This window comes from Labeo rohita, chromosome 5 (assembly GCF_022985175.1).
Source record: "Labeo rohita strain BAU-BD-2019 chromosome 5, IGBB_LRoh.1.0, whole genome shotgun sequence".
In the NCBI taxonomy this organism is placed as follows: Eukaryota; Metazoa; Chordata; class Actinopteri; order Cypriniformes; family Cyprinidae; genus Labeo; species Labeo rohita.
In genome coordinates this window covers 45,877,278-45,903,315 of record NC_066873.1, presented here as the reverse complement: position 1 = coordinate 45,903,315, position 26,038 = coordinate 45,877,278, and the positions used below count along the sequence as shown (strand labels likewise).

The following is a 26,038-nucleotide window of genomic DNA, read 5'->3' as shown; positions in this document are numbered from 1 at the left end:
GCCGCAGTATTTAAGCTGCTGCGATGGAGGATTCGGCGGCTCCCCCGCTCTCCTGGTTTCCCCTTTCCGTTTTTGATGTGTTCTGTCGATTATGTTGAGTGATTGCGAAAGGATCGCTAAGTAAGACATTTGTTGTTATTCTGTGAATTAAGTACAATTGAGTTGTGTTTGGTAGCTGTTATGTTTGTCACCTTACTTCCTGATCCTTGTTAAGTGGACTACGGCTGGGAGGTGGGTGCCTGTTTGTTATGTTCGTTTTTCTCCTGTTTTTGTTAGTAGGGAGGGAAGATTTTGTATTTTTTATTTATAATCTCTTTTCTAGGTTAGTTTTGCGAACGGTAGTTAGTTTTGTTTATTGTATTTTCTTTTGGCGTTTCCCCTCCCGAAGTTTATGCTGTTTTTTTGTCCATTCTAATTTAATAAATTTCTTCTCTTGCATTCTAACTGTGTTTTGTGGTCGTGAAACTTTGGGGAGTGAGAGCGGGGACCCCAGGGATCTTTTAAAGAGGATCCCTGTTTACTTGTTACGGTTAATTTATTTCTCTTTGAGTAGGGGTTTAATTTTATTCGTAACAGTGTGTTTATGTGTGTAAGTGTGGGTGAGATCAAGTAATGTGTTTGTTTACAGGCACTTTTTACAAACAAAAACTGAATCTTCACAAATTATGATTCTTATTTTTCCTCTCCCTGTCTTCTGCCTATAGTTTGTGACATGTTCTCTGGAACGAAATTGCCTACATTAAGCAATGCATTACCTTTTAATTTATAGGATGCCCCACTTTATCCAAATGCTACTGACCCAGTTTATCATGTTTAGGTAAATTGGGACTGTAACAATTTTTTATATATATTTATTTTTTAAATAGAACAAAGAAACTTGCACATCATTGCATTAAATTTAAAGATCACATGGACACATGTAATACAAATTCATGCTGTAGATTGAAATACTGTTTGTAGTAGAATTTAAATCTTAATTTCAATAGACTTAATGTACAGGCACTTACCATGTACTTTCTCAAACCTTCCAGCATTTGAGATCAAATGCTTATCAACTGTTGTGGCAAAATCAAACCGACTCTCACCAAAGTAAGAGACAAACTCGGTCAAATGTCTTTTATAAATTTATTTTTGCAAAGAACAAATCAGTCAGTCTTACAGAAACACAGGTTACTGCAGAGTGCAACCAAGAAGGGAGGGCTCACGCCAACTTGTATCTCTTCCCCAGCCTCCTAACTGGTAACTTTCCACACATAGTAAGAGTTGGATAACTACTTTCTGCTACATCATACTCCCAAGAATCAAACCTTAATATTTAGGGCCCCAATACCCTTCTCTTATGTCATCCTCCTAGCTGGTTTAAATTAAGCAGACCCTTACAAAATATTCCATAAGCACATAAGATAAGTAAAATTAATTTTTCTTCCACACAACTGTTGATATTTAAATTAAGTACTGTAATTACAACATTACAAGACCACCTTATTATCGTTCCCACTTTTGCTGACTTCACCCTTTGTCATGTTGGACCTGTATTAAGGAGTAAGAAATGATTCCTTTTATGGTTTTAAAACCTCTGGAGGGGAAAACCAAGAATTCTGTTACTTTTCATTCTATGCAATGTATTAAAAAAAAAAAAAAAAAAAACATAAGAAAATAAGTCATAAGTATTTTTAAAATTAGTAAATAAGGCAATTTTTGCTTAAGTGAATATTTGCAGGAAAAAAGTATTAACTTTATTAAATTCAACAAACGTGTAATATTCCAGTATGTAGTATAGCCTACTGCTTTGACCAACATTGGAAAAACCTGCCTATATTTTAAACTCTAAAAACGTGCCTATACATACAATTCAGTTTCCAGCCGAAATGAACACTAGGCAACAATGTTTAAAATAAAATACACAAATGAGCATGGTTTAATTACATGTAGCTTTTATTTGCAAAAAGTACATTTCTTAAAGTTACTGCAAGTTTCGCAGGATTTCCTTTTTTACTATCAATTTCAATTCTTGATACCTCTAAAAACGCGTTGAAATGCTCTAAATTACTTAACATGTATATGAGACAACTGGTAAAACTGGAAATGTACTTTATATTTAAATACATTATATGGAAGATGCCACATTATCTACTTTCGTAATATTTATTTTGAAAATGCCAAAACACAAACTGACTTTATTGCTCTGTCTGCATTTCAGTATGAGACTTTTATGCAATATATTGGCTTAACCTCATTGGTTTAACCTGAGAGTTCAAATGACGTTATGATAGGCAGCAAACCAATCAGCTCACAGTCGCGCATGCGCAGTCGATTATCAGCGGTCCTGGCGGTAAAGTAAACAATTTTTTTAAAGTAAAACAAAGTTACAGCGTGACGGAACTTCATTTTTTGTCATTATAATTAATAATTTCACAGAAATTAAAAATAATTCTATTTAATTATTACTGTCCAACCTTAGTTCAGCGGTCACTAAATGTAAAACATCCGGGTAAGTTGTTTGACCGTGTGATTTATATATAATATCTTACCTCCTATAAAATTGAATCAAACATCAATTGCGTTTATATCCTTTAATACGATGTTATTTTTTTATACGGATATGATATTTGTCAGATGTCAGTGATGTCACAGAGAGCAGATTCAGTGTTTGTCTCGTCTCTCGGTAAAGGAGACAGTTTACATCAACAAGGTTTGAACTTCTTTCAGTTTTGCTCTGTTTTAAACTTTACTTTTATGCAAACAAATGTACTTTTTTGCCCCCTCAGTGGATGCTTTTGCATAATGATGATTGTATCATTAATATAAATGAGTTCCTCTCACATCATTCATTTGTGTCTTCAGTTTTAGCAGCGTTTCCTTTGTGTCAGATCTCAGAGGAGGATTTGATCCAGAATCCTCAGTTCTGTAAGTTACTGGCGACTCTGTCCCAACATGTGGACCGAACTGGACTCACACAGCACCTCAGGAGGGATCGAGAGAAGGTCAGAGCCCAGAAACTGCTGCACACTTTATAACCAGAAACAGTAAAGTATGTGCTCGCAACACCAAGGTCATGGGTTCAATTCCTAATGAAAGCATGAACTGATAAAATACAATATTTACCTTAAATGTAGTCTAACTTACTTTGGATAAAAGTATCTGCCATGTGCATAAATATAAAAGTGAAAATGGGTTAAACAGTATGTGAATATATAAGGAAAATTGAGTATTTTTGAAGGTAGTCATTATTTCTTTACAGCTTCATCACTATTTAGTCTCTTCAATTATTATGCGCTCATAAAAACAGCGTATATTCTATTATATTATTCATAAAATATCCACAACCTCCTTTGTATATTTATTAAATTTATATTTTGACAGCATAGTCTTCAAGGTCTTGGTAGTCTCTGTTTAACACATTTAGTCATTTTTAATACATTCTGCTTCAGCTGTCTTTTTTTTTTTTTTTTTTTTTTTTTTTTTTTTTTTACCAGAGTAAGTGCTAAAATGAGTGCGTAGATTACATATGAAAGAAGAAATTGCTGATGATAAACAGTGTTATTTTAGTAGGATTTGTATACTATTATAGTGTATATTAATATTTTAAATTAGCTTTTTGATATACACTTATTTTTGTATATTTATTTACATTTTAGTGTTTATTTTAGTGTAATTTTTAGTAATTTTACGATGTGCTTTTGTCTTTTATTTTATTTTATTTTATTTTAGCTTGTTCAGTTGAAGGCAGAATTTCTAGTTGTCATTTAATTTAATTTCTCATCTAATATTTATATTTTATAGTATTACCGCGTCATGTCAATTAACAAAATCATTCTAATAGTTTTAGTTTTAGATAAGGATAGTAACACTGGTGTATTTCTGCTCACATGTGTTTTGCAGGCCGAGCGTGAGCTGCACACTCAGAGGTTGGGATGGCTGCGTTTGGAGAGCGTTCATCGGGTTCTTCGAGAAATCATCCAGGAGAATCGCTTCAGTAAAGCCTCCAGCACTCTGACAGCGGAGGACAAGGTACTGACATGAAACTCAGCGACTGCTGTTGTGTGTTTGAATGAGTATAGAGCAGACATCACACTCTTATTTTAGCAGAAACATGAGTTGCGACAGACTAAAGGAGTTAATGAGAGAACATTTAAATGTTATGACAGTCAGTGTAGGATGTCCCATTCCCAGTAAGCAAATCATGCAGTCCAGCAGTAAATGAACATAATGTTTTGTTTGTAAATGGTGTGAATGCCCCAGAAGACTTTAAGCAGCATATAATACTGTTTTTAGTTCTACAGCACGCTGGAGCAGTGTTTGATGGTGGCTCAGTGTGTGAAACAGATGGACGTCAGCTCTGATAGCAGTGAAGATCACAGCGGTGTTCTGGGACTGACTGCAGAAAGAGTCAAGAGACAAATGCCTCCTGAACAGGTACTGCGTCCTTTCCCATCACTGGATGCTCATGAAATCAACTGATCAACAATGAACTTCTCAGCATTTGTCAGTACAGCTTGTATTGAACCCAGAACTGTGCTTTAATGGTTTGTTGAAGCACTTACTCATATTTAAAGCTGTTCTTTCAGGAGGTTTTAGAGATGAAGCAGAGGTTGCCATCAGAACTCCTGCAGCATCTGAAGAAGAAGGCCGTCAGTATCCTGACATACTATCAGCCAGAGTGGGGTAAACTGATCTCCACTGCTCTCTGATGATTTGTTTCAGTGATGGGATATTTTGATAGTTTTGATTTGATTTGATTTGGTTTTCTCTCAGAGAATGAAAGCGAGGGTCTCAGGAGTGTGAAGCTTTCCAAACTTCCTGAACTGCTGGACACTGAACAAAAGAGAGCCAAGAGCCTTACAGAGAAAAACCGAGAGAACGGCACATTACTGCAGCGACAAACACACACGTACCTGTCTGTGAGTCCAGAGAAACCACTTTCTTGATCTTTCTTCGAAAATAGCCGTAAAAAAGCTAGTATGGCAATATAAATAAATTAATGAATTAGTTTTCATTTTAATGTTAAAGTAATTTATTTTTGTTATATTCTTTTTTTTTTTTTTTTTCATTTTTAATAGTTTTTAATTTGTTTATTTTACTGATTAGGTTTAATTTATTTTTATGTCTGTTTCAGTTTTTTTTTTTTTTTTCTGGTTAGTAATTTAATTGTAGTGCTTCAACTTATATAAAATAATATATAAACTATATGTAAAACAATAATACAAATAAAAACAACAGTAACAAAATTACTAAATCTTTAAAATAAAGTGAAAACAGAAAAACACAACATTTTCAGCTTACATGAAAAGTGTCTCGTAATGATGTGTTTGCTTTGTCAGGAGCTGCTGAAGTGCATGAACATCCTTCAGTGTCTCATCCTGGATCTCCGGCTGAAGGCTCAGAAAGATCTAGACAGGAAGAAGATTGAGTACTTTGAGGCCAAATGTGAGATTGGTTTGCAGAAGATCAGGTATGTTCGTTGCTTGTGGTCTTGAGTGTAATATTGAGGGCGTCTGCGTATTCATAACGACGAGTTTGTTCCTGCAGGGCCGAGATGCTTGAAGTTCAGCTGGACACATACACAAGAGACAAGATAGCGGCTCATAAGAAAATAACGTGAGTAACTCCAGCCAGCATTTGTTTTTGCATTACTATTAATGAAAAATTGTTAAAAAGATTTCTGTATTTTTAAATAATATGTAATAGTCAACATTTGAAGTGGAGCAAAACATTTCATCAAAATTGTCCTAAAACCAAAACAATACCCATTCTTGTCTTTGGACAACTTTGAACCTTTTTGATCCACTTAAAATGTTGACTACTGTATATAAAATAAATTCAATATATAAATGTTAGTATATATCAGATGAAAAGCTTAAAGGGGTCATCGGATGCCCATTTTCCACAAGTTGATATGATTCTTTAGGGCCTTAACGAAAAGTCTCTAATATACTTTGATTAAAAATTCTCAATGGTTTTGTAAAACAACCTTTTTACCTTGCCAAAATCAGCTCTGCAAAAATCATCTTATTCTAAGGGGCTGTTCCTTTAAATGCAAATGAGCTCTGCTCCCTCTTTTCTCTCTGTGGAAAGACGGTCTTGTTTACATTAGCCGCGTTTAGCCGCTAAACTTCCTAACTACCACGTTATAAGGAAAGGCGATCGCAAAGATTCATAAAAAGACGCTTATACTCACTTCTGCTGTAAGTGAAGCTGGATCACGAATGATTCGCACGAACACAGACTGATATATGAAGATCGGGAGGCGCATTCCCTTCACAAACAAACGTAATCTACTCAGATGTCGGGAGTAAATGACGACCACTATGTTCATTATTACATCCAGCAACACAACACCTCAATCACTCAATCAGAGATATTCTTGTCTAACTTACATCCCTGCTCTGGCATCAAAACATGGAAAGTTACTGGACTGTTACAGTTGATCTGAGGTAAGAGTTTATGTCAATCAACTATCGTGGGAGTGTCCTCTGTGGGTGTGACGGCACACCAACAGGCATCTGAGAACGGCTCGATTTGAAAAAGGGAATATTATTTTTACAGATTAATTAAAAACCACTGCATGGTTTTTTATTATTATAGGGTAGATTTGTACATACACTGACAACACACATTAATGTTCAAACAACATAAAAAAGTGAACTTAGCATCGGATGACCCCTTTAAACCACTTCTGTAAAATTAGAGAAATTTGATTCCAGGACTGATGGCATACAGTACATGCCTGGTAATAATATTGTAGCCATATTAACATTAATGTTTTTGTTTGAGTTTGTAACCGGAGCCATCAGTTACTGTATGCATCTGTCACTGTTTTCAGGGAGAAGCTGAAAGTGGAGCTGAAATCCTCAGAGGTGGACAAACAGGCGGTGGAGTCTAAGCTGGCCTCCTTTGAGATCTACGGCAAGGACTTTGAGGCTCTCGCTGAGGAATATTCAAGACTACAACAGGAAATCGGCACTAAATCTTGGGCGCTGAAGGAATTCTCCACATAATTGACTGAATTAGCTCAACATTAAGCTAGTGTTCTGTAATGCTAGTCAAATCTCATATACTCATCAGTTCTGTCATGTAATTCATTTGAATCCTGCTTTTGAAATCATATATTCTTGATCATTTAATATTATTTTACTAATTAACCAGTCCAAATCAACAAGTCCAAGTTTAGTCAAAATTGACTGTCCGCTTCTATGTCAATAAATAAGTCAAACTTGATTTGTTTTCTTTATTCTTATTGTTATTTTACTGACATCTGGCTTCAGCGTTGAATAAATAAAGTTTAGTTTTCATTGTGAGCTACTGAATGACACTTTAGGTTGTTATAGACACTGATGTTTCAAAACATCATTGCTCCCTAAACATGTAGTTCCATTGTAATATTAGTTTTTTTTCTAAAATATTAGTTTCAATACATTTTTAGAAGAATTTAAAGAGTATTAATGAGTATTGTTTATTTATTATTATTCACCTTTTTTCCTTTTTTTAAAAAAAGTATTTTAAGAGTTACTCCTATTCATCTCCTCTAATGTCTTTACTTGTATTATTCATTGCCAAAATGTGCATATTAATATGTACAAGTATAGGAAAGTATATAAGTTATATAAGTATAGGAATTGTATATTATATAGTTAATGTACAAAAATGTATGTAAGATATTAGATTGTTAATTTTAATTATATATTACATTACGTTATTAAACAAATTCTTATTTTTTTGTATAAATAGTTACAAGAAAATGCTTATTCTTGTATAAATATATAATTGTATAAATATTCTTATTGTTATTTTACTGATATCTATTGTAGTTTTCATTCTGAGCTATTGAATGACACTTAAGGTTGTTATAGACACTGATGTTGTTTCAAAACATCATTGCTCCCTAAACATGTAGTTCTACTGTAATATGAGATTTTTCTAAAATATTAATTTCAATACATTTTTAGAAGAATTTAAAGAGTATTGATGAGTATTGTTTTTATTATCATCTTTTTGGCTGGTTTGGATTTTTGATTCTTTGGAAACCTTTTTTAAAAAGTATTTGAAGAGTTACTCCTATTCATCTCCTCTAATGTCTTCACTTGTATTATTTATGCCCCAAAAGTGCATATTAATATTTCTTTTAAGTATAGGAATTGTATATTATATAATTAATGTACAAAAATATATGTAAGATATTAGATTACGTTAATTTTTATTATGTATTACATTAAGTTATTAAACACACATGGATTATTATATTCTTATTTTTCGTATAAATAGTTACAAACAAATAGTTTACAAATATTTATATCAAATTCTAAATTCATTTATTTAGACTTAAGTTTGGAGAATGGATAGATTTATATTATTGTGTAATATTACAGCATTATATCGTTAGCATATCGTATAGTAAATAAAAGTATATCATTGATGGGTATATATTATATTTTTATTCATTACATGTTTTTAAAGTTCCTCCATACCTGTAGGGGTCGCACTGTGACACGGAAGTGACGCTTGAGCAAGTCAACGTCAACTTCCGCTGAGGCTGCACACAGCGGTGTGAAGTTGTTTGCAGTTTAGAATTTAGTGTATTTTTTAGCGATTGAAATGGATGTGGTTCTGTATGTTGTAGCAGCGGTTATTCTGCTCGTTCTGATAGTGTTTGCCGTGAAAGTTCGTGGACGGACTGAAGAAGGTGAGTGAAATATTGGCATTAAATCAGTCAGTAATGCGACAGACAGCAGCTGTCAAACGAACAGTTGATCAAAGCTGATGTTACTGTATAAGAAGACTAAAACACTGTCATTAAAACTCAGTGAAGACATTGATGCTCATGTGAGTGACTGGATTTGAAGAGTGAATCTTCCCTTGACTTCTCTTTCCTAAAATGCAACGGAAACTATATTTACAGTATACTATATATCACTATATTGAAGTATACAGACCCATTGACACTCTGTGAGAAAGACAATACAACTGCAAAAAATACATCATTAACTGTATTATTGTTCCTGTCTTGAAGTCAAAGCAAATTATAAATATATTGTCTAAAGTAAAGTTCTTAAAGTAAAGGTCCTTTGTGGACCCACTTTTGGAGTATTGTTTTTATTTAATTTATATAAAATATAAATATCATTCTAGAGCAGTTTTGCTTTTAGTTGTAGCTTTTACTCCCTAAAAACATAATATAAACCTTCTGTACACCTGCTAAAACAAAGATTTTGAGACAAAGAAACTTGGCTCCATCAAAAAGTTACCAGTGAAAAGAAATAAACAATAAAAAAGAAATAAAATAATAGTGTAAACAGTTTGATGAAAATAAATGGCTAATAAAATCATGTTCATAAAATCATAAAACAAATGAGTTACAAATAAAAGGTTAAAATAAATAATAAAGAAATAACACATATAACAGTATTGACAACAGTGTTGTAGAATTTTTTCCAAATAATACACTACCAGTAAAAAGATTTTAAATGTTTTTTTTTTAAAATAAGTCTCCTCTGCTCATTTTATTTGATCCATAGTACAGCAAAAGTAGTAAAATTGTGAAATATATTTACTATTTAAAATAGTAGTTTTCTATTTGAATATATTTTAAAATGTAATTTATACCTGTGATTTCAAAGCTGAATTTTCAGCATCTTTTCTCCAGTGTTCAGTGTCACATGATCATTCAGAAATCATTGTAATATTCTGACTTGATGCACAAACAACTATTATTATTATTAATATTTTGAAAACAGCAGAGTAGAATTTTTTCAGGTTGTTTTGATGAATAGAAAGTTCATAATAACAGCATTTTTCTGAAATAGAAATGTTTCTTGAACAGCAAATCAGCATATTAGAATGATCTCTGAAGGATCATGTGACACTGAAGACTGTAATGATGCTTCTTAGCAATCAAATACATTTTAACAGATATTCAAATAGAAAATGGTTATTTTAAACAGTAAAAATACTTCATGGTTTCACTGCTTTTGGTGTACTTTGGATCAAATAAATGCAGGCTTGGTGCAGAGACTTCTTTAAAAAACATTAAAAATCTTACTGTCCAAAAACTATTGACTAGTAGTGTATTTCAAAATGGTATATGGTATATATTATACCAATTTAAATTAGTCTTAAGTGGGGTAATATATGAAGAGTTCAGATGCAAAACCAGCTAAATCCATCTGACGTTTTTCTTTAAAATGAGCGTTTCTTTCTGGCTACTTTGTATAGGTTTCTATGTAAGTACAGATACTTCTGATTGGGCTGAGGCTGGTATTTAGCGAGTTTGAAGTAAAAGTATTTGATGGACGTATACTACGTGTCAGGAGCATTCACTCACTATCATTATCTCATTTTTAACTGAGATGGCTTTTAGCTGCTTTTGCATCTGAACTCTTCATATATATAAAATATATAGCTGCCTTTTATATGTTTGAAAAGTCATATCTCTTCTGCTTGTGCTTGTTTCAGCAGCTGATCGTGAGGATCATCAGAATGTGGTGGTTCGAGCCGCAGCCCGTCCGCAGGCGGCAGAGGAGCGCCCCGCAGGAATGCCTCGCCGCCGCAGAAACCTGCACAGCAGAGTGAATGTCCAGCGTGCACAGCGGCTGTCAGACAACGGTACGCATGATTTTTCGTACCCCAAGTTCACTTAGTATCACGTAGAAAACTTTCAGATTTGTCACCAAACTCTAAACTGTCTCTCTCTCTGTTTCTTCAGAGGACAGTCCTGTGGAAGCCGATGAGAATCAGGATGACAGGCAGCCGTCTGAAGAACGTCCTCAAGCCGCTGCTAAAGTCGGAGCAAAGAAACAGAAGAAGCTGGAGGAGAAACAAGCACGGAAAGCACAGAGAGAGGTTACAACACTGCTGCTACATCTCACCTTTTATGCGTATCAGAAGTCTGGTTATTAATGTGTGCGTGTCATTAATGTGTGTGTTTTAGGCCGAGCTGGAAGAGCGAGAGGAGAGAAGGAAGATGCAGGAGCTCAGAGATCAAGAGAGACAGAAAGAAGAGGAGAAGGAGAGACTGCAAGAGCAGAAACAGGTCATTTTAACTAGTTGTTGACTAGTATTGCCAAAGCTGATATCATTGGCTGATATTTGCCTAACGTTTTCTTGACTGGCTGAGAAGCACAGGCACAGATGCACAGGAGCTTCCATTCTCCATCTTCAGTCACTTACTGTCTTTATTGAACAGTTCTTATAATAATTAAAATACAACCACTATAATAGTTTATCATATAAATATTATTAAAAACAGCCTAGAGTCTGAGTCTGTGTGTTTGCAACAATGTAACAGTCTGCACTTCCAAAGGAAGTTATTACATTTGTTGTAAAGTTCATTTTAGGGTCATACTGGCTTCATTCATTAAAGCGAACTGGTTCAGGCAGAACCAGTTTTTTTTTTTGGTTTTTAATGCTCTGTTAAGTTTTGATTCCATGTCATGTTTCCTTTAGATTAGTGGGAAGTAAAACTAAAATGACCATTTAAGCGTTTATTTTATTACACTTCTGTTTGCAACTATAGATTTCAATTCCAGTTTCTGTTGGCATTCAGCAAATCCGCATGTTAAACATTTGACATTTAATTGCTTGAAATAATTCCCAGTGTGCACATCGGTTGGTGTTAGTGTTTGTTTATTTGTGTTTCTTGATTTTGTAAACAGTACATTAGAAATACAGAATCAGTTGCTTTTCAAAATATAAATCTGTCTATTTTCTAAAATAATTATTTAAATTATTTTAGTAAACATTAATAAACAAACAAACAAATAAATAAAGGTTCAATTCCATCGCAGAAATTGTAATTCATGTGTTATTTACTATTTTTGAATAAAATAATGTGATTTCATGTGGACCTATATGAGCTTTGTATCGGCCGTCGGTCAAACTGCTCTGGTCAAAATAAAAATCCATATTGGTCGAACACTAATTTAGACCATGTGTCAGTGCTACTTTATATGTTTAACTTGTGCCGTGCAAAACGTGGTTAAACTGTAAACCATTAACAAAGCTGTATCTTTCTCTGTTGCACAGGAGGAGGAGTTACGGCGTGCCAAAGAGGAGCAGGAGAGAAAGGAGGAGGAGGAGTACCAGCGACTGAAGGAGTCTTTCGTGATTGAGGATCAGGGAGAGGCTGAGGAGCTCAACGAACAAGAGGTCCGTCTCTCTTCCTGCACGCTCACCGTGTCTGCTTTTCTTCCACTGCGTTTAAAATTAATTCATGTTTATGTAATTTTCAGTCTCGCAACCTGCTGCAGGAGTTCATCCAGTATGTCAAGGTAACACATGCATTCAGATTAAAGTGGTTTCATTTATATTTGTGAGAGCAAACAACGGTTGCAGCTAGGTTTGGGCAGTATGAGTCTTATATGATGGTGGGACTAGTTTCTCTGTTTCTCTGTCTGCTCAGAACTCTAAAGTGGTTTTGCTGGAGGATTTGGCATCCCGCTTTGGCATGCGTACACAGGTCAGTGTTTATAGCAGATCTCAGCTGACCTTTGACCTCTGAACATGTACTGGTGCTTTTAGATGATTGTTGAAATGTGTTTCTGTATGTCAGGATGCTATTGCCAGACTGCAGGACCTCATAGCAGACGGCTCCCTGACAGGTAAGTGTTTGTCATATTCTGACATGAAACTATAACTTTACACCAAAACATGTGTTCTGAGTTCTGTTTACTCAGAAAATACATGAACTGATATTTGAAAAAAATGCTGGGAATCTGCTGGGAAAATATTAGTTTTTTTTTAAATCAAATATCAATTTGAAAATTATATAAAATTATTTTTATTAATTTCATTTGTACAAATAATATTGTTAAATTATTGTTTACAATTCATTAAAGTATTCTTATTAAGGCTATTTTAAATCTTATTTTTTAGTTTGGCATTGGCAATATAGCCTTTGATAAATGATAAATAAACAACTTAAGACCATTACAGTAATTTCTGATGGATGCACTGCATTGTTTTTTAATTTTATTAAATATATTTTTCATTAAATTTGCACTAGACTGCAAATGCAGTGACTTAGGGTAAAAGTAAGTTAATAAAAAAAGTAAAATTTTAGACTTTTCCACTATTATAAAATCCAAAACAAAAATAATAAAATGTACAAATACAGGTGTTGTTACCTACTGCTCAATTACTTGAATAATCATGTAAATCAGTATTTGATGAAAAGTCAAATGAATGTTATTTTTACGTGTCATTATTTCTATATCAATTTTACAGTCTGTCCCACTGTAATTTTAGTGTCTAGTATATAGATACTATTTCATTTTTATTTGTAAGGTGTAGTGATTTTGTTGTTTTTTCATCTTTTTTTTTTGTATTTTGTTTAAAATTATTTTTTAGTTTAGTTTTAATTGTACTTTTATTTGTGTCTATTTTAGTATATAAACTATAATAAAAAAAAGTGCTTCCTTGGCAACTGCCTGAAATAAAAGTTTTACTTTTTTTTTTTTTCAGTTAACATTTATAAGACACATTTTTATGCTTTTAGAGTCAGTTTTATTTAACTATAATACACTATATAAGAATTTAGGGGCAGTTCATAGGAAGTACATCACATTCTGCCTGTATGTGTCTAATTGCTGGTATATTTTACACACATCACACTGATATCTTTGCATATCTTTTGCATCTCACTGCTTTATGAGATCATAAGGCATTTCAAATGAGTAGTAGTTGAACATGTTATACTGACACCTCTAACATAAGCCAGTGACTCTAATATAATTTCATGTGTTTGTGCAGGAGTGATCGATGACCGAGGGAAGTTTATTTTCATCACGCCGGAGGAGCTGAACGCTGTGGCTCAGTTCATCAAGCAGAGAGGAAGAGTTTCCATCTCAGAACTTGTTCAAGCTAGTAACACCCTCATAAACCTCACACCTGAGATCCAGAGCAGCACATAAACCTCCAGGATGAACACAAAATGCTCATTCCATTGCAAGAACTTAAATAAAGTGGGATGCATTGTATTATTTACAGTCTGTTATGTCGGAAGCAGCATACAGGGCTCATTCCCTATCTAATTTCCCTTACGCCATGCCATCGGCATCATTTACGGTAGGTACGGCTGTGTTCGATATTGTCTCGACCACTTTATGAAATTGCTTGAGGCTGGTTTGTAATACAGTGGAATTGTTTCCAGTGGCAGAAAAGAAGATTTTATGTCATTATTATTATACACACACTTTAAACAGGGTTCCTTCAGTTGTGCCTTGTATAAAAGTGGCTGCAAAATGCATAGACGTAAATGAAAATCTGGAACCATTTGGACTTTTTTTCCTAATTTATTTTTCTAGTAATGCTCAGATCTACAATATTTCATTATATAGAAATACTCTTTGTCAAAGTAATACGCTTATTTGGTCATCACAAACAACTGAAAAAGTCATGAATGTTTATTGGTCAGAAACTGTGTTCAACACATCCCTGTAATTTCCTCTCACTGTTGATTGCGTCAAATAAAAAGGCAAAAGCTACAGTTTATTTTATTGTAGTGACAATTTAAACAGAGCTTTTACTGTTTGTTTTTTTCCCCCTATTTTAATTGTTTTCATTAAACTAGTTGGTCATTTTTATTTTAGTTCAACCCAGTGTTTTCCTGAGAGAAACAGAAAGCATGTATATGGGAGGAGCAGCAGTATTCCTGCCAGGATTTATAAGTGTTTGCTGCTTGTTTGGCTTGTGACACTAATTTACAGATTTTCCCTGAAGTGCAGCTTTTCTTTTTGCACATATTTTTTTATAATTGATTTTAAATATTTAAGTAATTTAATTAGAAAAATCAACTCAAGCATAAAAATATAAATAAACCAAAAAAAGGTCAAATAAAAATATCAACATGTTTACAAATATGAACTTAGTTCTTATTTTTTTAAGCTAAATAATCTTTTGGGGTGTTGTAAAGTGTAAAAAAAAAAACAAAAATAAAAAATAACATGCTTATTTCCCCATACTTGCATTTATACTTAATTAAGGTAATGAAAGACGTCTATTAATTAAATAATGTTCCCTATGAAAAAACAAGGCATAAGTGGAAAAACTAATACAAATCTTCTCAAAACAGTTGAAAGCTGGGCATGATGTGTACCTTAATAAATGAATAAAAAGAGACAAATACATGACAGCATGTAAACCACAAAATATAGCCTACCAGTGTTAAAATAAAATAGCAACTTTATTTTGTTTGTGGTTAAATATTTATGTAGTTTCCAAAGTTTATTCCCAAACAACAGTCAACACAGCTATTGCTAAATAAATCAATAAATAAACAGAATAATGAATAGATAAATAAATCAATGCTCTAACACTTACACTCTCTCTATTCTTTTTCTATTCTAAATATTTTTTTATTTAAAAAATGACCCTCTAGTACTAGCGTTCTCTATTCTTTTTTTATAAGGTCTACTTGTTTTTCTTTTTATTACAAAAAAAAAAAAAAAAATCTTTCTGTGTGTACTGCGTCAGACTAACCGAGATTTGTGACAGCAGTTAAATATTTTCTTAAAATACAATAGATTGCTTCTATTGTCCTTATTCGGATAAATGACTAATTGTAAGTGGAAATGTAAAATCACTCTAAAATCAGTCACAACTGAACTTTGAAGCTTAAATCATTTTCATCTGATCTAAATGTCTAGTTATCAAATCCAACACAGACGTGTCGTGCTGTACAAAAACAACAGGTTGATGTCATGTGTGCCGTATGTGCGTCGAGCCTGTAGAGGGCGCTGCGTGATCCGAGCTGCGCATGCGCAGTAAGCTCCATGTACTCTCATATTGATTCGGCTCTTGTCAGTACATTCCGCGTTTTAATCCGCAACGATGAGCTTTTATTTAATCGAGATTAAAATAACGTGAGCAGAGTTTTAAATGTAGACAGACTGAGTTTCTTTATTCCGGTCCAGGATGAGAGCGGCAGATTATCGACGCTTTGTTCAGTGCGCAGAATGTCTGTGTGTCAAATTGTAGCTTTTATAATGTTACAATGTTACAAGGGATTCATCAACTGTAACACTCAAGGTGAGATACATTGTTTTCATTCAGTGACGTCACGCCGGATTCGCTGTCAGACGGACAGTTTTATTAGTTAAACATCATCTTTGTTCCGGATTTACACCATGTTTTGGTTTCGTTATTTCTCAAATGATTTGTAAAGCTTAAAAATATTATTTTAAATTAGACGTTCAAGTTAGATACCGGGGCTAGTTGTCACATGGGCTGTATCTGGTTCTTTTTGATGTGTTGTGATTTTACACAATGGATTAATGACATTTTCCGTAGGCCAAAACAGTGGGATGTATAATGATCTCACTCACCTCATACACCTGTAAATGTGCAATAATTCATTTAAAGAGACTTTACGTTTTGTGTATGGACATACTACCTTAAAAATAATTATATCATGAGAGTTATTCTCTGAAATATATAGTGTGACAACTAGCCCCGGCATCCCTTATATGCATGTGTATTAATGTGTGACAGTCACGGGTCCAGACAGTAATACTGCTGGTGTTTCATTGCTCTTTCTCCAAAGGTACTCTGTTTATGGAACCATAAACTCTCAAAGTGTGCAACAGCATTTGAAGTCCGTAAATAAGGTGAGATATGCATTTTCCTTTGAGTAGTTTCAACAGAAGAGCCGCTAATCTTTTCATGGGCTCATCTTTTGTTCTCAGATCAGCATGACCCTGGTGATGACCCCTGCGGCCGTGTGCCAGTGCTTCACGCTCGTGTCGCTGTGCACGTCTATCGCAGATCCCAACTGGATCCAGGTCCAAAACTGCTCTGATTCAAAGAGCAGTCTCATCTATGGTGTGGCGTTCACACTACACGCGTATGAGAATCTTACAGACACAGGTTTGATCTTTCAGTTCTGTTTATCACTGTAAACGCCTTCAGACCATCCAAGATGTGGATGAGTTTGTTTTTTCATCAGATTTTGGGAAATTGCTCTGCAGTGAATGGGTGCCGTCAGAATGAAAATCCAAACAGCTGATAAAAAACTTCACAACAATCCACAAATAATCCACACCACTCTGGTCCAACATCTTGAGAAGCCAAAGCAAACAAATTCATCATTAAGATTTTTTCAACTAAAATACGAATCCATAGTCCGTAATAACACTTCCTCTATTAAAAAAAAAAAAGGGGGGGTTGGTGTGAATCAAGATAGAAATCTGCACAGATCAAGCACCGCTTACAAGCCAAAACAGTTCTAAAACCAGTCTTAAAGGAGAAGTCCACTTCCAAAACAAAGATTCACGTATAATTTACTCACCCCCTTGTCATCCAAGATGTTCATGTCTTTCTTTCTTCATCCATAAAGAAATTATGTATTTTGAGGAAAACATTTCAGGATTTTTCTCCATATAATGGACTGATATGGTGCCCCAATTTTGAACTTCCAAAATGCAGTTTAAATACAGCTTCAAACAATCACAAATGCAGTTGTAAATGATCCCAGCTGAGGAAGAAGGGTCTTATCTAGCGAAACGATTGCTTATTTTCATTAAAAAAATACAATTTAAATACTTTTTAATCTCAAATGCTCGTCTTGTCTTTCTTTCCCTGAACTCTGTGTATTCTGGTTCAAGACAGTTAGTGTATGTCGAAAAACTCCAATCGTATTTTCTCCCTCAGCTTCAAAAATGATTTCAAAATCATCCTACATCGCTGCAGAAGAACAGACACAGTGTTTGCAAAGTGAACATGCAAAGATCAAACACCCTTAACAAAAAAGGTAAAACAGTGATATAGGATGATTTTAAAATTGAGGGAGAACATGAGATGGGAGTTTTTCCACATACACTAACTGACATGAACCAGAACAAAAACAGTCGAGGCAGTGTAAAACAAGACAAGCGTTTGAGATTAAAAAGTATATAAATTTTATTATTTTTATTAAAATAACCGGTCGTTACGCTAGATAAGACCCTTCTTTCTCGGCTGGGATCATTTACAACCGCATTTGTGATCGTTTGAAGCCGCATTTAAACTGCATTTTGGAAGTTCAAAATTGGGGCACCATATCAGTCCTTTATATGGAGAAAAATATTAGTGAAATGTTTCCCTCAAAAAACATAATTTCTTCTTACGACTGAAGAAAGAAAGACATGAACATCTTGGATGACAAGGGGGTGACTACATTATTTGTAAATTGTTGTTCTGAAGGTGGATTTCTCCTTTAAATCACTGGGGTATATTTGTAGCCATTGCCAAAGATACATTGCATAGGTCAAAATTATTGATTTTTCTTTTATACCAAAAATCATTAGGAAAATCATTAAGTAAAGATCATGTTCCATAAAGATATTTTTTAAATTTCTACTGTAGATATATAAAAACTAATATGCATTTTTAATTTGGACAACTTTTAAGGCAATTTTCTCAATATTTAGATTTCTGCACCCTCAGATTCCATATGAAAAGTTCAGATGCAAAACCAGCTAAAGCTATCTTGGTCAAAAATGAGATAATGATAGTGAGTGAATGCTCCTGACACATAGTATACGTCCATCAAATACTTTTACTTCAAACTCGCAAAATTCCAGCCTCAGCCCAATCAGAAGTACCAGTACTTAATTAGAAACCTATACAAAGTAGCCAGAAAGAAATGTTCATTTTAAAGAAAAACGTCAGATGGATTTAGAGGCTTTTGCATCTGAACTCTTCATATATTGAAATTAGTATCTCAGATATTGTTCTATCATAACATCAGTGGATGATGTATAAATCTCAGTTTTGAAAAATGTACCCTTATGACTGGTTTTGTGGTCCAGGGTCACATATGCGGGTGAATTTTGATGTGAGAGACAAAAGGAGATAAAGTTTTTCACTGGAGGAAGTGTTAATATAAATTATGGACTTGTATTTTAGTTAAAAATATCTTAATGATAGATTTGTTTTAGCCTAGGTTTGTTTTGTCTTCTCAAGATGTGAACTGATGGACTGGAGTGGTGTGGATTACTTGTGGATTATTGTGATGTTTTTATCAGCTGTTTGGAATCTCATTCTGACGACACCCATTCACCACAGAGGATCCATTGGTAACACAGTGATGGAATGACACATTTACACACATCTGATGAAGATACAAACTCATCCTAATCTTGGACGACCTGAACGTGAGAACATTTTCAGTACATTTTCAGTTTTGGATGAATCATATGTTTAAACCTTTTCAAGAGAGGCCTGGCCAAAACAACAGCATAAAACAACAACAAACATAAAATAAATGTGACAAACTATAATAACTCTTTGACTTGAGTTCTGTATTGTAAAATTGAAGGCAATAAATGAACTCCTCTGCAGGCATTAACAGCAACAGCATTATTGACTGTATGAAGCATGTAGTGAATGGTTTTGTTTGGTTTTGTCTGGTGTAGGTCCGCTAGGTGGGCTGCATGGATCGGGAATGTGGCTGCTGTACTCTCTAGCTGTTCTCTGCTACATCGCCGTCCTGCTGTCCAGTTCCTCTTTCTTGCTGGATTTCCTCGGAGCTGCGATCACTCACTCAAAGCTGGTGTTGTCACTGCACTGCTCTACAGGTGCATCACATTCATTTTAAACTTACTGCACTGTGCAACATGTAAATAGGGTTCAGAAGTTGTCAGTTGTCCATAAATCCAGTCTTATGCAAATTGTCCCATTAAGAATTATTTTATTTTTCATTGACACAGTATGCATTAAGCCAATACACTACAGCCAAAACCAGTGTTTTTTCATGCACTGGTCAGTTTTTAGTCTATTTTGCTTCCATAACATGTCTCTTCTTCCAGACTAGTGGAAAGAAAATGTCCAAAACACACATTTAAGTGTTTATTTCATTGCACTTTACATCTGTAGATTTCAATTCCAGTCCATATCTTTAAACAGTTTTTTCTCTTATATGCAGCAAAAATTATGTATTCATTTTATTTACATATTCATATATCATTCACACTGATTTATATAACATTTTACTCCTAAAACATACTAAAATGTATATTTTCTGGCTGTTGACAATATTTTTGGATTTATAGAGTGATGATAAGAGAAATCCGAAATATGATTCTAAACAAGAATTTAGAATCTGGCTTTATCCAATGGGAATGTATGCAAATTAGTGCATATTTAATTAGATAATGCACCATAAACTTAAAATTTCAGAAAGCTTGTAATAGAAAAATTATTTTAATGTGCTGTGATTTAATTAACTAGCAAAATATGGTGATATCAATTAGTTAATATTTTACAGTCTTAACCTGTGATGTCTTTTTCTTTAAATTCCCAAACTTTTTTTGTCAGCTGAACCCAATTGAGCTAAAATATTTACTTGAAGTCCCTCTAAGAATTTAAGTTAATATTTCAATAATTGAAAGCACATTCGCATGTTTATAGTCTCTGATGTCGGTTATCGTCTCACAACATGCTCGGAAACAAAATATTTATTAAAGCGTTTCATTTGGATTGTTTTATTCTTACATTTTTTAATTTAACATTTTTATGATATGTTTTCATGAATTCACAAACCCCATGCATTAAAGGAATAGTTTACCCAAAAATAAAAATTCTGTCATTAATTACTCACCCTCATGTCGTTCCAAACCCGTAAGACCTTTGGAACAGATTAACATAGAACATGAAGGAACATGAAGATGAACGAAGGTCTTATGGTTTTGGAACGACATGAGGATGAGTAATTAATAACAGAATTTTAACTTTTGGGTGAACTGTCCCTTGTTTGACCAAGTTTGACCAAATTATTCAAGTCAAGAAATTGAAATACTGTCTTATGATATTGCAAACATTTTAAGTCTATGGAATTACAGTAATGTAGCAGTGGACAGAGAAATGCAACATTTCTAGCCTGATGTGAACCTGAAGTATTGTGTTTTTTTTTACTAATGTGTTTTCTCACATTTCCCTGCAGCGTTCTTCTGTGTGGCGGTTGTGGCTGTGTGTGCGGCCTGTATGAGTGTGATTGAACGCAACCTGCAGCGAGGGAAGGCAGAAAGTCGCCCGGTTCTCTGCATGTCTGCAGGAGAAAGCTTTTACATCGAGATGTTGGGCCTGCTCTTCTCCATCGTAGCGTGCGCTTTAGCCCTCAAGGGTCGTCCTGAACCCATCAGGCCCTGTGACTACCTGAGCGTGCATGGAGCGGACAGCGACACAGAGCCTTTGACTGGTGGAGCTGAGAGGGAGGAGTAAACAGACAGAGGTTCACTCGAGTTATGCACTTCATTTCTGATGACAGAAGAACAAGAGATCAGGTGATCTCATCAGCGCATGCAGGATGAACAAAATTCAGAATTTAAGAATCGGCTCCTTCCGGTTCATGAATTTAAATTGATTTGGTCACAGCGTGCAGGATCCCAGCTAACAGGGAAAGTTCTCAAAAGATTATGAAAAAACACTAATAGAATTGGTGTTTAAAGTTTCCTAGTTTTTAATAATGTTCTCAAAACATTAGCACAAACATAATTTTCTGAAATGTTTGAATTGGAAGTTCATCCAGCTTCCAGTTTTTTAAATGTTGCTACTTGTTTCAGAACATTTCGAAAACATTCAGTTGTAATATTCTTGTAAAGTGTGCAAAATAATCAAATGGAATGTTCGTTTAATCAGAGGAAACGTTTTCAAATCATTTTTAAAACTATACATTTTAAATGTTCAGAAATAATATTTTCTTAATTGGAACATCAGCAAAATGTTCTTAGAACATATTTTTGTTAGCTGGGATGTAGTGTTGACAAATTATTTATTTAATTAAATTACAATTCAAAGGAATTCAACATTCACACAACAGTGAAAACATGTTTCCGTTAAAACATTGTGGTAAATATGTGTGCCTATTTATTTGCTGATATGTAGAGCTAATTTTTCAGAATTTATTTGAAATAATATTGTTAGAGAACCATATTGCTTTCAGATCATTTTATATAGTTTGGCTCTATATTTAAATCTCAGGGGTAAACTGAAGCATTCTGGGAAATTAATTATTTTATAGCATAATTATCCATAAATTCACATTTAATTTGTCGGGACTTTACAGTAAGATTCATGTTAGTAATGAATGACATTCAGACATTAAGTTTGACAAAAGTGGAAAACGCATTTTGTTCATTTTATAAATATGTGACCCTGGAGCACAAAACCAGTCTTAAGTCGCTGGGGTATATTTGTAGCAATAGCCAAAAACACATTGTATGGGTCAAAATTATTGATTTTTCTTTTATGTCAAAAATCATTAGGAAATTAAGTAAAGATCATGTTCCATTAAGATATTTTGTAAAATTCCTACTGTAAATGTATGAAAACTTAATTTTTAATTAGTAATATGCATTGTTAAGAACTTTAAAGGTGATTTTCTTAATATTTTGAATTTTTTTGCAACCTCAGATTCCTGATTTTTAAATAGTTTTATCTCTGCCAAATATTGTCTTATCCTAACAAACTATACATCAATGAAAAGCTTATTTATTCAGCTTTCATATGATGTATAAATCTCAGTTTTGGAAAAATGACCTTTATGACTGGTTTTGTGATCCAGGGTCACATATTAGTAACATTTTTAATAATCATAATAATTTTACTCCTTAAAATTGCATAAACGTTGTGTGATAAGAACATTATTTTTAGTGAAAAATGAAATGTCTTAATGAATTTCATTCCATTTTAATCCTACTTTATTGGCAATTCTGTATCCTGTTTGCCACTTTAATTCAAATTCAGTTCATATTCAATATTCACCTTACTGATGTTGCGGTAGGAACCAAAGAGAGGAGCACAATACGCTGATGCTGTCATTAAGTCATGCAGGATCCTATTTATAAGTTCAGAAATCATTTTTATGAAATAATGTGCATTTAGATGCTTTTGGTCAGAATAAAATAAAAGTGTTGGGCAGTTTTAATATTTCACTCTCTTTTGCACTTACTGACAAACACAGGAGGCATTTTGTTGCACAAATGCAAAATAATTAAGAGCGAAGATAGAGATGTGTCACTATCTGTCTGTTTAATTCCACAACGGAGAATTATGGAAAATTTAGATTTTCCTGTACATATGATATTTCTGGCATGACTTGAAGGCAGCATGAGATCCTTCAGTTACCTGCAGTGAAACTCACATGTGAGCAGTTCTGCAATATATATTTTCTGTGCAGGTTTTCTCTGCTTTCGGACCAAATTCAGAAACCACTGAGGGCACATATGGTTTTTCAGGGTTTTGAGAGCAAATATGCTCAATTATAAATAAATTCTCTAAATTAACACCATCCAGACCATCTCAGCCTTTATGTCAACATATTTCACATGTAAATAGAAGAATTCTTATAATACTCAATATAATCTGCTTTCCGAGATTCCAAACAAATGTGGTGTGAACAGAAAATGGACTGAGACCCGATCCACATTCAGATTGACTAAACTGTGATCGGAGTCCACTTTCTAGAACAGAACTAAATTCTTCTTCACTTCGCTTTTTAACTCAAGTGTGAAAACTAACATATTCAGGGCTGTTTTTATTTTCTTGTAATCAGTGCTGTAATTTCTGTAGAGAAACTAGTAAACAAATCAAACACCAATCCTCAACGTGCCTTGAGCTTCCTGGAAGAGCGTTTATTTGTAAAGTGCGTATCTAAAAAAAAGAGCTGTGAAATCAGCAGCTCCTCCATTAAACAACAACAAGCTTTACATTTTATTTATTAGTCACTTCCTGTCACATCACAGTGTTAGCTAACATTGACGAGTTGACGAATGATGAGTTCAACCTTGCATTTTTCTGTTTTTTTTTTTTTTCTGTTTATACTGTATATATATTCCCTCTTTTAATCAGAATAATACTGGACCATTTTTCTCAGTTTATTTAATGTTCAAGTATTTTACTGGAATTAAAATGACAGTTCTGTCATCATTTACTCAACCTCATGTTGTTCAAACCTGTATGACTTTCTTCTCATTAACAGGTTTGTCAGTGAATAACTGACTTAAATGTGAGTCTGTTCTACGGTTATAATAGTTAACTAAGAATGAAAGTAAGTACATTTTGTTACCTAAAATGAGGGTTACAAGTAACAAAAAAATTTCCAGAAAATTTAGCATAGTTTTCAGAAAATCCCTGTACGTTTCCAAAATTTTCTGGAAATGTTTCGCTTTTTTGCAACCCTACTTAAAATAAACATGAACTGAACTGAAATAAAATATTTTTAAAAATTAGGGCTGGTAAACGATTAATCGCGAGTAATCACATACAAAATAAAAGTTTGAGTTTGCCTAAATATATATGCATGTACTGCGTGTAATTATTATTTATTTATAAATACAAGCACATTCGTTTATATATTTGAGAAATATTTACAGGTATATGTATTTATTATAATTTTTGTAGAATTTGTATTATATATAAATAAAAATATTTTGTACACAAATAACATATTTCTCTTAAATATATACATTAATTTGTGTGTATTTATATGTACATAATAATTACACAGTACACACACATATTAGGCAAACTCAAACTTTTATTTTTTATGTGATTTATCGCGATTAATTGTTCGACAGTGTTAAAAAAAATGTTAACATATTGTATTTCAACAAGTTGCCTAGTCAACATTAACACAAAATAACATTATTCTGTTCACTTTTCACACAAAACAACGAACTTCAGAAAACATAATCCAAATCATACTACTGTTTATGTATGTTTAGATTAATTTTTGGACACTTTCTTGGTCCTTTGTGGAGCTTGACAGTCATACAGGTTTGAGCAGCATTTATGTGCATTTTTAATGAATCTGTAGTAGTTTAGTATTTCATTTGTCCTTATGAATATAATAACATAGACATGTCAAAGACTGTGAGCTATTAAGATTTTAAAGTACAAATCCACACAGAGTCTGAAGAGGATTAATACAGTTTGTTTATGTTTATGTATTTGTGTGAAGCCATTTTTAATTTAATGTTATATAAAAAAATAATTTCTGTTCCAAAGTTGATCTGTCATCACATGATGATCTGGAAAGATGACTGATCGTCCACAGATCTTCCTGTTGAAAATGCATCTCACTACATGAACTCTGAATGACAGCAGTGGAATCATGGGAAGCGGAGCTCCGCTGTGCCTTAATTTCTCAGCTCTCTCTCTAATTAGACTCCATCCAGCACCTCGTTCTCCGTCAGCCACCGTCACATGACACCAGCTTGTGCTCTAGTTGGACGGAGACCATCGCCATAGTAACCTTGAGAAGTTGTTGATGTCACCGATGAATTTGTGAATGGAGAGAGAGAAAACAGACTGAGATATGAGAGATAAAGACTTGATGGGTTTATTATAATGTGACGTTTTTCTCTTGTCTTCAGTCTAGTATTTGTGAATGTAAGTGTGAGTTGTGCATGTTAAACCATGATTACACTAAACCATAGCTTGTGCTGTATAGTATGAGTGCTGGTGATGTCAAATTGAAGGAAACTGGTTCTGATATTTGCACTCACAGGACCGTATGTATGTATTATGAGCAAATGTGTGCTCTGCTTCTGCTACTGAACAAGCACTGATCATCTCAAATGTTTCATGTGAGTTTGTTTTTAAAGCTGTGCATGCATATGTCATCATCATTCATTAAGATTGTTTTGTTTATGCCTGTTGAATTGAAGTGTATTGTTGCAAAAGACTTATTTGAACGTTCAAATGAAGATAATGCTTTGAACAATACAACAATCTCACTTTATTTCTTTTCTCTTGAGTGAAAAACTGTAACACTTTACAATAAGGTCTGTTTTGTTAATATGTTATGCATTCATTAACTTGAACTAATTGTAATATATATTTTTATAGCATTTATTAACCTTTTGGATTGGAAAAAAAAGTTGTTCTTTGTTTCACGACAGTAGAAATGAACATTTACTGTTATCAAATGAAACCTTATTGTACAGTGTTAGTTGCATGCTATTGCTTCTTATGTCTATCGATTGCTTTTACAGTAATCCTTGACTAGCTGGTTCAGGTGCTTAATGTCAGCTTAATTTAGACACACTAAAAATTTGATAAATAAATA

The 26,038-nt window shown here is 33.7% G+C and overlaps 3 protein-coding genes across 5 annotated transcripts; all 3 read left to right on the top strand.

The window, feature by feature from the left end:
- Nucleotides 1–2,358: 2,358 nt before the first annotated feature.
- Nucleotides 2,359–7,247, top strand: haus4 (HAUS augmin-like complex, subunit 4). The gene is made up of 10 exons (XM_051108735.1): nucleotides 2,359–2,491; nucleotides 2,617–2,692; nucleotides 2,845–2,984; nucleotides 3,883–4,011; nucleotides 4,276–4,416; nucleotides 4,569–4,665; nucleotides 4,756–4,901; nucleotides 5,322–5,452; nucleotides 5,530–5,598; nucleotides 6,824–7,247. Exons 2-10 carry the CDS (start codon nucleotides 2,617–2,619, stop codon nucleotides 6,996–6,998), a joined length of 1,104 nt encoding a protein of 367 aa, XP_050964692.1. The 5' UTR covers nucleotides 2,359–2,491; the 3' UTR covers nucleotides 6,999–7,247.
- A 1,251-nt stretch (nucleotides 7,248–8,498) lies between these two features.
- On the top strand, nucleotides 8,499–14,507 carry ddrgk1 (DDRGK domain containing 1). 2 transcript variants are annotated; one of them, XM_051111315.1, is made up of 9 exons: nucleotides 8,499–8,680; nucleotides 10,453–10,599; nucleotides 10,700–10,836; nucleotides 10,925–11,026; nucleotides 12,019–12,141; nucleotides 12,225–12,263; nucleotides 12,395–12,451; nucleotides 12,545–12,593; nucleotides 13,744–14,507. In XM_051111315.1, exons 1-9 carry the CDS (start codon nucleotides 8,593–8,595, stop codon nucleotides 13,902–13,904), a joined length of 903 nt encoding a protein of 300 aa, XP_050967272.1. In that variant the 5' UTR covers nucleotides 8,499–8,592; the 3' UTR covers nucleotides 13,905–14,507. The 2 variants fall into 2 exon arrangements, with proteins under 2 accessions (XP_050967272.1, XP_050967271.1); XM_051111314.1 differs by having other exon boundaries at nucleotides 10,450–10,599.
- Nucleotides 14,508–15,724: 1,217 nt separating this feature from the next.
- LOC127165744 (transmembrane protein 127) lies at nucleotides 15,725–26,023 on the top strand. 2 transcript variants are annotated; one of them, XR_007827812.1, is made up of 6 exons: nucleotides 15,725–16,020; nucleotides 16,535–16,598; nucleotides 16,677–16,857; nucleotides 19,386–19,547; nucleotides 20,912–21,251; nucleotides 24,976–26,021. XR_007827812.1 is itself a non-coding variant. In XM_051110630.1 (5 exons), the coding sequence occupies exons 3-5, from the start codon at nucleotides 16,683–16,685 to the stop codon at nucleotides 21,187–21,189; spliced, it is 615 nt and encodes a 204-aa protein (XP_050966587.1). In that variant the 5' UTR covers nucleotides 15,726–16,020; nucleotides 16,535–16,598; nucleotides 16,677–16,682; the 3' UTR covers nucleotides 21,190–26,023. The 2 variants fall into 2 exon arrangements, 1 of the variants encoding a protein (XP_050966587.1); XM_051110630.1 differs by having other exon boundaries at nucleotides 15,726–16,020; nucleotides 20,912–26,023.
- The last annotated feature ends 15 nt before the right edge of the window (nucleotides 26,024–26,038 follow it).